At 36.9% G+C, this 13,601-nt stretch overlaps 1 protein-coding gene and 1 pseudogene across 1 annotated transcript; one reads left to right on the forward strand and one right to left on the reverse strand.

Annotated features, from left to right (window-relative positions):
• Window positions 1-3,345: 3,345 nt before the first annotated feature.
• Window positions 3,346-4,236, reverse strand: LOC149403310 (eukaryotic peptide chain release factor subunit 1-3 pseudogene; annotated as a pseudogene).
• A 2,235-nt stretch (window positions 4,237-6,471) lies between these two features.
• Window positions 6,472-10,344, forward strand: LOC149403311 (uncharacterized). Its single transcript, XM_089608674.1, has 5 exons — window positions 6,472-6,549; window positions 8,135-8,602; window positions 8,942-9,625; window positions 9,695-10,093; window positions 10,192-10,344. The coding sequence occupies exons 1-5, from the start codon at window positions 6,472-6,474 to the stop codon at window positions 10,342-10,344; spliced, it is 1,782 nt and encodes a 593-aa protein (XP_089464800.1).
• The last annotated feature ends 3,257 nt before the right edge of the window (window positions 10,345-13,601 follow it).

Genomic DNA, 13,601 nt, shown 5'->3' on the forward strand with positions numbered 1-13,601 from the left:
TCAATTAAGTTTTATGTGTATACATATTTGAATATCTTAAAGTTATGTATATGCCACATCGATACAAATATATTTATTTAATGATTTTTTGTTTACATTTAAAAAAAATGCACGACTAGATCGTAAAAGCTTAAATATGTTTAAGTTCCTGAGTGTTTGATGAAGTTTTACAAAAGTATTGTGGTTTAGTAAGAATTTATTACAGGTCCAGAAGGTACACATATACGCATATATATGTATTATTAAAAAAAAAAAAGCATATGGTTACATATTTCATTTTAAATTTTGTATAAACAAAGGGTGTTTAATAAATTTAGGTCATTTTCCCAAATTGGAATAATTTAAAATGAGATATTTACACATACATATATATATATATATATATATATATATATATATATATATATATATATATATTATCAAATAAAAAAAAAAGCAGATGGTTACATATCTCATTTTAAAAATTTGTATAAACAAAAGGTGAATTTGATAAATTTAGGTCATTTTCCAAAATTGAAATAATTTAAAATGAGATATTTACAAACTTACGTTTTATTTTACACATACTAAAAGAAAATACTGTGAACTACAATATATTTTTAGTAATCTTACATATGTTAAATGATTTCTTTCAATTTCTTTAGAATGTCTTTTTGGTCCGAGGAAATAATGTGTTGAGTGGATGGATTGAGATAAAATGATTAACTTATGGAAAGATCATTGCATCAAAAATGGAAAGTTCATCTTTTTATCTTACTATTTGCGTAAATGAAAAAGGAAAAAATTTAAGGATGAGATTAGGATGAATTTGATATCCTTGCCAAGAAACAATCCCTCGTTTCTAGATGATGAATTGGTTAAAGTGGAAACATATATTTTTATTTCTAAAATCATTGGAGTAACATTTTAATCAATGGCATTAGCGTATAGTCACAAGGCTGATAAAATACTTTAATTTATTTATTCTAGTTGTAGCAAATCGCATATATATAAATTGTATATTTTTCATCATATGCATTATATCAACTAATTTTGTGTGAAAATTTAATTCCGTACTTCATTTCATTTCTTTTTATAAATGAAATGAAATGAAGTACATAATTAAATTTTTGTATAAATTTAATTCCGTACTTCATTTTTTCTTTTCATATTTTTTCTCCGTACGGAATTCAATCTTTTCCGTATGGAGAAAAGATGGAATCATCTCCCAAAAATTCATATGCTTATAACTTATATTGCTTGCTTGTTATGATTTTTAATTTTTTTTTTTTTTTTGGTATAAGATTACATATGTTTATCATCAATAAGAAAGCAGCATTATATATACACCACATATATTGTAATTCGTAATTATTTAAAAAATATATATAGAGGTATTTGCAGATTAGTATAGTTGTGTAGCTCATTGTCATATTTTTAACAATGTTTTAATTATTTTAGAAATATAAAAAAAAAACGTGGAAATGAAAGTGATTTGACGATGGGGGCGAAATCAACATTCCTTAAAATATGTTGAATCGATTTAAATATATATATGCTAAAAATTTGAAAGGAAGAGGATAGTTTGGTAGAAGAGATCTCATCCGTTTGTTGTGCTTTCTCTCTTCGTTTTTGTGTTTGGTGCGATGCCAAAGTTGGTCCAAATATTGGTACTTGAACAAATCTTTACTTTAATGATTAATCCCAAAGTTAAATCATAACAATTGAATTGTGCCAAACTGATAATTATTTTATTGTTTTTTTTTTTAGAAATAATTATTTTATTGTTATTTTGGATTTGGGAGGGTTTGGGTTGTGTCAAAGTAGGACTGCTACGCTGTGATAATGACTATGCGAGTGGATTTTTTTTTTTTTTTTTTAAACAACAATGTGATTGGATTTCATTTGAGAATTAAGGCTTTAATTCATTGCAAAAATAATAATGTTAATAATTTGTATAAAATAGAGCAACTCCAATGCAAGATGGTGCTAAATTTTAACGCATATATTAATTTTTATTTTTTTTGTTATCCACATCAATTTTAGTATATTATAAAACAAACACTCCAATATGAATAGCATTCGTAGTTGCCCAAAATGAGTCCCACTTTATCATCTTTTGTGTTTGTTGATAGGATTGTGGTATATTTTATTCTTTTATTGAATTTTTTTAATTAAAAAAATAAAGTGAGCATTGGTGCTCCCTCGTAATACCGTTGCCAATATTTTTGGTGGATCCAATTGCCCCCAATGCAAAAGCGTCTTGTAGTGCTTTTCATATAAGCATGGACATTCTCTATTTCTTCCCCATTAGAGTTGCTCTAATAAGTTATCCCATTTGTATATTCACATATATTGCTCGTATAGTTTTCATAAAAAAAAAAAAAACGCTGACTTACACTACGGATGATATACATCTTGTAATTGCAATTGCTTAGGGAAAATGATGCCAAAGTCCTAAGTCGACTTAGGCATTCGGAACCGGCAGAGACTAAAGTTTTTTGTTCAAACTATCTATTATAGCTCGACATAAAATTCAGTTTCATATGGACTGATACCAGTACTTCCGATTCCGTATATAATCCAAAATTGTATAATTTTTCTTTAGTTATGCAATCCAATTTTTTTTTTAGTTATGCAATCCAACGGATCAGAACAATCTTTCTCAACCATACCATTTGTGGCGATAGCCCAAGTTTGCCACAACGAATAGTCGAAATATAATTGAGAGAGAAAGTACTTTGTACTTAAATTTTTATAGTCAATCTATTTACAGTTTGTATACTTAAAATAATTTATAAATTGATTTACAACTCTCCATAGGTAAATTATTGTTCATAAGATAACATAAACATTGCAATTTCATATTCACAGTAACAAATTATATTTGATATATTTTTTCTTCGGGCACTTTTTTTTTCATGTGAAGATTTTATACCATCGAGAGCTCGTATGACAGTCCATTGAAAATACTGCAGATGAAACTGTAGAGCATTATATACTTGTTCACTCAACAAATTCAGGCATAGTAATAGTACTGAAATCGAACAAGCTTGTAATACTAGTTAAGGTTTTTTTTTTTTTTCTTCATCCCGATCCTCAAGTTGTTCACGCCATGGCACGACGACCACAAATCTAGAACGCTCTGCCCGACCCACGTGACAGCTTCGGCAAAGTATGTCCTTCTGCAAGGAAAAAGGAAATAGTAAGCGAAAGGTCTCAAAACCCATACCTAGACAAGTTTTGACAAAAAAAAAAAAAAAAAAAAGAGCGAGGCCAACTGTGGGAAAGTGCAGAGTAGAGCAGCGCAACTCGGTCCACCACAAGCGGTGGATCATCTTCAACCGTCTTATGATTGACTGATTTCTATTCAGAGTCGGAGAACTCGTCGAGCGCCTTCATGTCGAGCTGGTAACGCAGAATTGCTCCGATACCCCCGAAGCCCCTGCAGAACTGCAAACCCTCATGCGATTTGTCGGTCACGAACTCGATGGTACACCCAATCCTCTTGTACTCGTTCGCAAACCACTCGAACAGCGCCGTCTTGTCCTGAACTTCCAGCTCGGCTTTTCCCTTTGGGTCCCTGAAGTTTTCGGGGTTTCCCTCATGCTCCTTGTTCAGGTACTTGACGACGATCTCCCCGGTGCTCGTGTTCTTCAGATCGTACCTGTTGATTTCGAGACTCTTCCAGACTAGGAGAGTCTCCACAGCGCCGCCCATCTCGAGGGCTTTCAGGGTGTCGTCCACGCCGAACACGTACTTTCCCGTGCCCCGGCTTATCTCCTCAAAGAACTTTCCGATCAGACGCTTCTCCTTTCCGATGAACTTGTCGTCGGGCTCGAGGAGCTCGTTGAGAGCCTCGGTGTGGAACTTGCTGTCGCAGAGGTAGAGAGAGGCGTTGATGGGACCGAAAGGCTCGAAGTCGATCGTGACCTTCTTCTCGTTTCCGACGTCCGTGAGGACGGTGCCGGCGTAGAGGACGAGCCCGTTCCGAGGGACCTTGCTGTAGAGCTTCAGCCTCTGCTGAGCGGACGTGATCGCGCCCAACACCGACTCACGGTTCACTTTGCTCCTTATGTTCGAGGCCGCTCCGAGTTCGTCGCCGAGCATCTTAATCGCGCGCGAAATTTGATCCCTCGGCGGTATGATCAGAGATATCATGCTCGTCCCGTTTCCCCGAGCGGCTTCGAGGGCCTTTATGAGCTTCTTGATCTTCCAGATCTCGATGTTTCTGTCGATATTCTCAGCGTCTTCCATTGCAATCTGAGACACACAAACACAAATTTGCAGACTTCAAGAGTTGATTATTCTCAGCGGCTATAAACAATTGTTTTATTTTCAACAACTAGACAAAACCAAATAGCGAAACAGCACTAAGATTATTATTTTCTTATCGTTAGATTTGCAGTTGAGATCGTACTAACCCTAAACCCCATCCCCAAAAAATCCGTACAATCTAATCAAGAATCCCAACTTCAAGAAAATATACCGATTCAAACAATTCCACATCAATAATCACAATTTCATAACAATTATAATCTCAATTTCAATTAAAACATTCGTTTCAAAATCGAAACCCTAAATCATAAAAGTCCTCGTGTACGAGGGTCTGAAGAGGCCGGCGTTCGATCTTCGACCACTAAGGATCTCAGGCGAGAGAGAGAGCCGGAGAATATGGAGAGAGAGAGAGAGAGAGAGAGATATGCAGACCTGCAATGCGTAGAGCGCTGAGCGCAACTGAGAGAGAGAGAGAGAGAGAGAGAGAGATAGAGAGAGATGCAATATATCGACCTTTGGTTTACAATTTTATTTATAGGGTTTGGCTCGAGCCGGTCCCAAATAACCGAATCGAAAAAGACCGGTTAGTTTGGTCTAAAGCTGTCAATTGGGCCGGGTCGCCCGCGGTATTTTAATGAGAAATTGTCACATCTACCACCATTTCAATAATATTTTCCAATAATCCACTAAAAATTAATTTTGGCCAAAAATACTTTTTGTTTTTATGTGAAAAACCAAAAATATCATTCACTTTAATATTCATTTCATTTTGATAAAAAAACCAAAACTCAATTAATATTTATCTTTATTAATTATTTTTTCATTTAATTGATTTTATTTCTCTTTCTCTCTCCTAACCGAGTTTATTCAAAATCTCAGCTACACCGATTTCTCAAAATATAGATAAATATTAATTGTTTTGGATTTTGGTCAAAATGTAAGGAATATTAAAGTGAGAGGTATTTTGGGTTTTCCACACAAAGCCAAGTAGTATTTTTGGCAAAAATTATGTTTTAGTGGATTATTGGAAAATGTTATTGAAATGGTGGTAGATATGACAATTTCTCTATTTTAATTGGTTTTGGGCCGGCCCAGCCCGGATTAAAGAAGGGCCGGGCCGGCCCGGTTTTTAAATTGGTCCTGGTTTGGACTTTCGTTTTAGGCCCAAAATCCGAGCCCGACCCAAAGCCCTTGAAAAGCACAGAACCGGCACGACACATGCACATACACAGAACCGGCACGGCCCAGGCACATGATATTTGTTGTTATAAAAGTAGGATAAAGCCTTCTTAATAGATAATTGAAAAGATCTTCCAATTAATCATATTCTTATAATAATCTCTAAAAATTAAATACCAACAAATATATTAGTCATTTCACTCCATGAACTATAGCCAATTAGTTGAGTTAATTAGAGCATTTGGCTTGGCTTATTTCACATAGAACGGTCGAATTTGAACAAGAAATAATGTGTCCACATTAAGGCGTTAGTCATGTGTAGTTGGGGTAGCTTTGTCGTTAAGGCCTTGTTTGGTAGGAAAGATTAAGAGGGAATATATAGATTCTTTTACGAGGGAAAATAATGGAAAAGAAAATAAATGATTAGATCAATTTTTTAAGTATGTTTAGTAGAAAAGAAATAATAATAATAGAAGAATGGATTGTTTAGAGGGGTATATACTTCTCTTTCCCTTCAAAATTGGAAAGATTAAAAATGATGAGCCGGTCGGGATTGTGAATCCCTCCAAATTCTTCATATATTCTTTCATTCATCTCTACCAAACAAAAACACATATCACATCAATAAAAAAAATTCATCCCTCTCCCTCCCTTTCACATGAACATTTAACTTTTATTTTGACAAAAAAATATAAAAGAACGACTATAGATGAATTGGAGTAAAACATAAAGGGGAAAAATACAGTTTTTAAAGTTTCAGAAGTCACTTATTAAAAGAGAAATTTCATTAAGTGGGCTTAAAAATTGATTAAATATCAAGATTAGACCCTAACTTTTTAAAATATCTAAAAATGGACTTTTGGACCCAAAACGGACAAATATACCCCTCTCCTCTATTTGAACTCATTCGCGCCTCTCTCCCTCTCTCCTCCATTTCACTCGTTCAAAACAAAGAAAAAACTGAGAACTCCTACGATATTGTACGACGGCATACGATCTTGTACGAGCCAGTACGATATAATACGATAGAGGACGATGGCGTACGATGGAAACGCTTCAATCTTCGGCGGCGGTGAAACACATAAATCCCGAGCTCAAAAGTCATCTAAAAAGGTAAGTTTTCAACTAATTTGTTGTTAAATGTCTTTGGAAATAGTTAGAATAGGGTTTATGAGTTAGTATTAATCTTATTTGAGTTGATTTGAGTTGATTTGGGTCGGATTTAGAATGTTAGGGTTTGAAATTAGGGCCAGTGTACGATGAGATTGATGCATCGTACGATGTCGTACGATGCTGTACGATGTCGTACGATGAAATTCATAGAGCTCTACGATGCGATACGATGGTGTACGATGGGTTTATGTTTTCTCAAAAATTGTCGTACGACTTTGTACGATGTCGTACGATGCGGTACGATGCTATACGATGATTTTTAAAAAACTTTAATTTCTTGTTTTACGATGATATACGATGCTGTACGATGCTATACGATGATTTTTTTAAAAAATTTAATTTCTTGTTTTACGATGATATACGATATTGTACGATGCTATACGATGATTTTTTTAAAAAATTTAATTTCGTGTTTTACGATGATATACGATTCTGTACGATGCTATACGATGATGTTTTTAAAAAATTTAATTTCTTGTTTTACGATGATATACGATGCTGTACGATGCTATACGATGATTTTTTTTAAAAAATTTAATTTCTTGTTTTGTGATTCTGATTTAATTTTGTTGTTTTTTTTAGGACAATTTAAACTACATATACAACGTCTCATTCCCGGGGCGTATCACGTACGGTGGGACGGGGATCTTGAAGCTTGTACGGAGTAGATTCGATGAGCTCGGGATAAAAGAACGAATCCTCGGGACTCCGTTCGAGCAATTTTTTACGGAGAGCGAGCTTGGTTTCTCACCGGTGCTCGTACATACTCTCCTTCAGAAGAAGATCGAGGCGACAGTACGCGGCGAGATACATTTTGGTATCGGAGGCAAACGGGTACGATTTGGACGCCTCGAGTACGCACTCGTCTCGGGGATGACTTATGAAGACGGTCCGACCAAAGCCGAACAAGACGAGCGAAAGAACGATGGATTGATCACGGATCACTTGAACGGCGTTGCCGGAAGCAAGTTGAGCGCGTTGATCAACGCGTTCACCATATGTCGAAGCCCTGACGCTGCGTTCAAGCTCGGGCTGCTCGTATTCGTCTACGGGTATCTTCTGGGGCAGCCGGCCAACAAAGCCATCGAAGAAAGGTGGCAGAAATTTCTATACATCGTTCAAGACCTCCCCTTCTTCTTCAAGATGCCTTGGGGAAATTTGAGTTGGGCAGAGACGTATTCCAGCTTGTCGGTGAACCTACGGCGTTATCACGAAACGCTGCAAAAGAAGTTGAAGGACAAGCCGGATGTGGCACAGAAAGAGGCCAAGTACACATTGACGGGTAATCTCCATACCCTTCATTACTGGGCGTACGAGGCTATCCCAGAGATCGGGATGAGGTTCGGGTCGAACCAGGGGATTCGTGTGCCCCGGATGCACTCGTGGTCTAGTAATGTGCTCATAATGGGCAAAGACATCGAGGCGGTCTTGAATAAAAAAAACGGTAACTTTTTTATTATTTATCGTTTATTAATGTATTTTACATTATTTTGGAATATTGGTAACGTTTATTAATGTATTGTAGGTGGGTGTTCTTCAAATGCTGAGACCAAGGGCACCAGAGAAAGAAATGTTCACTCTCCTCGAGACACAGACGAGCAAATGTCTGTATCCCATAGACGTCGAGGGCGAAGATGCGACAGAGCCGCGAGACATCGAAGAAGAAATAGATCGAGTCGCGACTGTTGCAGAAGATGCCATCGTCGGAGACTCCGACGACGAACACGTGTCAGACACTCCACGTGTTCGTCTTGCTAGTCCGACCACTCCCGCAATGGGATCGAGGCCTACAGCGACCTCTCGCGCCGACATTCCCGAGGCCTTTGTCATAACACGGGAAATGTGGGGAGAAATGCGAGCTTCCCAAGAACAACTGCGAGCATCTCAAGAACAACTGCTAGCATCCCAAAAACGAATGATTCAGTCACAAGGGATAGTCTTACGTTCTCTTGCCACGACCGGCCGTAGAGTTGAGCGCATGAGTGTTAGACAGGTTAGAGTTCAAATTTAATTTAACGTTTTAAAGTTGAGTTTAAATTTAATTTAACGTTTTAGAGTTAAGTTTAAATATAATTTAACGTTTTAAAGTAGAGTTTAAATTTAATTTAACGTTTTAAAGTTGAGTTTAAATTTAATTTAACGTTTTAGAGTTACGTTTAAATATAATTTAACGTTTTAGAGTTAAGTTTAAATATAATTTAACGTTTTAGAGTTAAGTTTAAAATTTAGAGTTGAGTTTAAATTTTAGAGTTGAGTTTAAATTTTAGAGTTGAGTTTAAATTTTTTTGACAAGTTTAAATTTTGTGACATATTTTATTACTTTGACTTTCAGCTTTCTATGTGGAGGAGGCTGAACATTTTGTTCGAGGACGCAACGGGCTTGCCTGGGGGTGAAATTCCCACGACCCAAGATGATGGTCGTAAACGCCGGACCCCTCCTCCTCCTCCTCCTCCTCCTCCGGCGGCTAGTCAAAAGCCGGCGTCTCCATCGCATGAGGCAGAGCCGTCTTCTACGCATCGCGAGTCATCGAAGAAGTCAGAGCCGTCTTCTACGCATCGCGAGTCATCGAAGAAGTCGAAGAAGCCATCTTCAACGCATCGCGAGTCGTCGAAGCGATCGGAGATCAGGCCGGTGACTTCTCCCAGGTTGTCGACGTCTTCGTCGAGTCCTCGTAGAGAAGACATTTCGGATAAGCTACGCCCGCTCACAACTCCTCTAAGGAAAAGACAGAAGGCACAGCTTACTCCGGCACGTCCACATCGGCAAGTGCGACAGAAGACGTCGCGTTGGTCCGAATTCACTGATCCGACGAGGCCCAAGTATTTGGAAAAGCCGATCCCCAAGTTCAAGCCGTTGAAGGACGCGAAGCAAAAAGAGTTTGATAATTTCGTTAAGTGGTTGCGGATAAAAAAGTGGGACGGCAAATTCATGGAGTCTGTTCGACTGAAGACGTGCGACGCAGACACGATTTTCTTCGACACGATATTGACAGAAACCAAATGGCTACATGATTCGGTACGTTATTATATAATTTCACTTTTTCCAATCAATTTAAAATAACGCTATATGTTTGTAATGTCTCAGCATATTGATGCTATGATTCACATGGTTCGGGCTCGCCAACGAGGTCTCGACGGTTATCGGCAAGACGTCCGAATCATGGATTGTCGGTGGGTCCAGCACGTGTACGGCCGATTCAGAACGGAAGAAGCGAACATCAACAAGGCCATCGAACTGGGAGCAGAGCCCGAACCCGTGGACTGGGACATGAGGGCAACTATTAGCCCGATGACTGGGTATAGGGACGCCGATATTTTGCCTTGGGATGGTGCTCGAGAGATCCTGTTCGTCGTGAACTTCCAGAACCTTCATTGGTTCACATTTCGGATCGACATCGAGGCCTGGACCATTACCGTCTTCGACTGCCAAAAGGATCTCATGCAGTCGTCGAGACATCAAAAGGACTTCACTGAGCTGATGGAGGTACGTAAAATGTTATGTTATTCACAATTATTACCTTAGAGCAACAATTAATTAAATTATAAGAGTTACTTAACATTGTTAAAATGTTTATTATTCAGACTTGGAGTCGAGCATTTGCTAGGGTTGTGGCCATAGGTGGTTTCTTCAAGAACCATCCCCACTCTTACCGGGAAAGTGAACATGGTGAAATTAAGTTCACTGTGCCGACGTGGATCGTCGATGACAAGGTCCCACAATGTGCTTACAGGTAAAAAATTATCTTTTTATTGACAAGTTATTTTACTAGTTATTTGAACTTTTTTTTGACAACTTTCTCTAAACAATCATGTTTTTATTGACAAGTTATTTTAGAAGTTTTTTTTTTTTTTTACAAGTTTTAATTGACAAGTTATTTTACTAGTTATTTGAACTTTTTTTTGACAACTTTCTCTAAACAATCATGTTTTTATTGACAAGTTATTTTAGAAGTTTTTTTTTTTTTTTTTACAAGTTTTAATTGACAAGTTATTTTACTAGTTATTTGAACTTTTTTTTGACAACTTTATCTAAACAATCATGTTTTTATTGACAAGTTATTTTAGAAGTTTTTTTTTTTTTTTTACAAGTTTTAATTGACAAGTTATTTTACTAGTTATTTGAACTTTTTTTTGACAACTTTCTCTAAACAATCATGTTTTTATTGACAAGTTATTTTAGAAGTTTTTTTTTTTTTTTTTTAAGTTTTAATTGACAAGTTATTTTACTAGTTATTTGAACTTTTTTTTGACAACTTTCTCTAAACAATCATGTTTTTATTGACAAGTTATTTTAGAAGTTTTTTTTTTTTTTTTTACAAGTTTTAATTGACAAGTTATTTTACTAGTTATTTGAACTTTTTTTTGACAACTTTCTCTAAACAATCATGTTTTTATTGACAAGTTATTTTAGAAGTTTTTTTTTTTTTTTTTACAAGTTTTAATTGACAAGTTATTTTACTAGTTATTTGAACTTTTTTTTGACAACTTTCTCTAAACAATCATGTTTTTATTGACAAGTTATTTTAGAAGTTTTTTTTTTTTTTTTTACAAGTTTTAATTGACAAGTTATTTTACTAGTTATTTGAACTTTTTTTTGACAACTTTCTCTAAACAATCATGTTTTTATTGACAAGTTATTTTAGAAGTTTTTTTTTTTTTTTTACAAGTTTTAATTGACAAGTTATTTTACTAGTTATTTGAACTTTTTTTTGACAACTTTCTCTAAACAATCATGTTTTTTCAAGTTATGTTTCAACTATTTGTGACAACTTATTCTTGTGTTGTAGCGGTGATTGCGGGATGTTCGCATTGAAGTATGTCGAGCACGTAGTACTGAACGAATCATTTGACACTCTTCAAAGTGAGAATATGAGAATGTTCAGGAAGAAATGGTGCGTGGACTTATTCTACAACCACCTTATCCCGTGATTTTGTATTTTCGGATGTTTATTTTTTATCTTTTTGGTTTTCTATGTAATAGTACCTTATAAACATATTATCGAGATGGTTTGTTGACTATTGTGTTTTTTATTGTACCTTATAAACATGTAATTCAATTAAAGAGATTCACAAAAAAAAAACATCAAAAATTCACACATTCACAAAGGGTTTAGAACTCGAGACATTTATAAACAACTAAAGTTGCATCTTGACGCCATTAAACAAGATAAAAAGGTGACTCAAATAAACGTTAAAGTTTTAAACTTAAAAATAAAAATAACACACAAAGTCTAAAGTTTTAATCCCTCCAAGTGCATGTTTTTCTGTTATGTCCCCTACCACCACATTTCCCGCATTTTCGCTGCACGACAATCTTTTCGCCTTGAGATGGGTATCGATTAATTCTTCTTCTTCCTTGTTTACTTTTCTTCGGTCGACCGGCTTGCTTCTTTTCAACGGGTTCCGAAACTTTCATGTTTTTTATCTCATCCGGGACATCCCATTGATCTTCATTGTCAACCGGATATATGGCTTCCTTGTACATCTCAATCCACGTCTCCTTCAAATAAAAGTCACTGCATAACGAGTACACGTCCACGCTTCGATGTTGGGCTGCTGCGATAGAATGCTCGCACGGGATATTCAATTGTTGTGGTAGTCCGCAAGTGCACGTCTTCGCCATAAGGTCTACATCGAAATCACCTCTTACGTCTTTGACATGACATTCATATAGACCAAGTCCGTACGCATTGACGAACTGTGCCTTATTATTTAGCTGTGCGAGATCATTTTGCCACGTTGGTGTCAATTTTGTGTTCAACTTGTTCGCTATCTCTTCTCGTTCAAAAAACCAAGTTTGGAGTGTGAATCGAATAAACTCGAGCAACGTCGTAATGGGAAACGTCCTCGCATTCCTTGTTTTGTTGTTGAAGCTTTCTGCGTTGTTGCTCGTCATTAGGTCGTACCTATATAAAACATACTTGATTTATATAATCAACGACATAAAAAATTCAGTACAAAAGAAGTTCTAGACTCTTACCGTTTTCCAGGAAAGAAAGCTCTGGCCCACCGATCGACACCAACTTCTTCAAGATACTTTGCCATCTCGACATCCTTACGTCTCAACTGTCTAAAATTAGCTTCGAATGCTGTTTTACTGAAGGCGTAAGCCGCATCGTAAAGTTCAAAGCGACAATGGTCTGTCTTGAACTTGTGTTGGACATTCAGTTGTAAATGATGGTAACATGCTCCGTGAGGGATACCAGGAAACACAACCTCGACACCATGTATGATGCTAACGTGGCGATCGGATATGAACGCCAAATTAGGTACGTCTTCACCGATAGCTTCTCGCAATCTTCTCAAAAACTAAATCCAAGAAGCATGACACTCGCTATCTACAACTCCGAATGCAAGTGGATATAATTGTGAATTCGCATCCATTGCAATTGCGCAAAGCAACTGTCCCCCGTATTTTGTCTTCAGAAATGCACCGTCCAATGCTATGACCGGCCGACATGCTTTGAAGTCTCTACGACACGCCCCAATGGAAAAGAAAGCATACTTGAATTTATCACCATCTCGCACAAAGTCTGTTAACGTCCCAGGATTCTTTTGCTTCAACATGTACAGCCAAGACGGTAACTTCTGGTACGATTGTTCCGGCGTACCCCGCACGTACCCAATAGCTTTCTCCCTGGATCTCCAAGCTTTCAAATACGATACGTTCACACCCCATCTTGTCTTCACTTCTTCCCTGACGTTATGCGCCGAATACTCCGCCATAGAGTTAATTGAGTACTTGTCTTTAAATACGTGACCGATGACCCATGGTGCCGCTCCTCGATGGCCCTCTGTTCGAACAACACGCCCACATGAGTGTTTACCCTCGTACGACGTAATCTCCCACATCTCAGACCACTGCACGACACCCCTCAACCTCCATGTGCATCTCTCGTTTTTGCATATAACATACCATCTCTTTTTCGAAGAAGATTTCACTCTAAATTCGAAATTATGTTTCAACGCGTACAAGTGGATATGTTTCTTCA

This window comes from Urtica dioica, chromosome 3, assembly GCF_054948205.1.
Source record: "Urtica dioica subsp. dioica isolate 48M chromosome 3, U.dioica_male_clone48M_v1_H2, whole genome shotgun sequence".
In the NCBI taxonomy this organism is placed as follows: domain Eukaryota; kingdom Viridiplantae; phylum Streptophyta; class Magnoliopsida; order Rosales; family Urticaceae; genus Urtica; species Urtica dioica.

Coding starts and splice junctions, on each gene's coding strand:
- LOC149403311 (XM_089608674.1), top strand. CDS start 6,472: ATGGCGTACGATGGAAACGCTTCAATCTTCGGCGGCGGTGAAACACAT. Junction 6,550..8,134: donor CTCAAAAGTCATCTAAAAAG/GTAAGTTTTCAA, acceptor AATGTATTGTAG/GTGGGTGTTCTTCAAATGCT. Junction 8,603..8,941: donor AGCGCATGAGTGTTAGACAG/GTTAGAGTTCAA, acceptor TTTGACTTTCAG/CTTTCTATGTGGAGGAGGCT.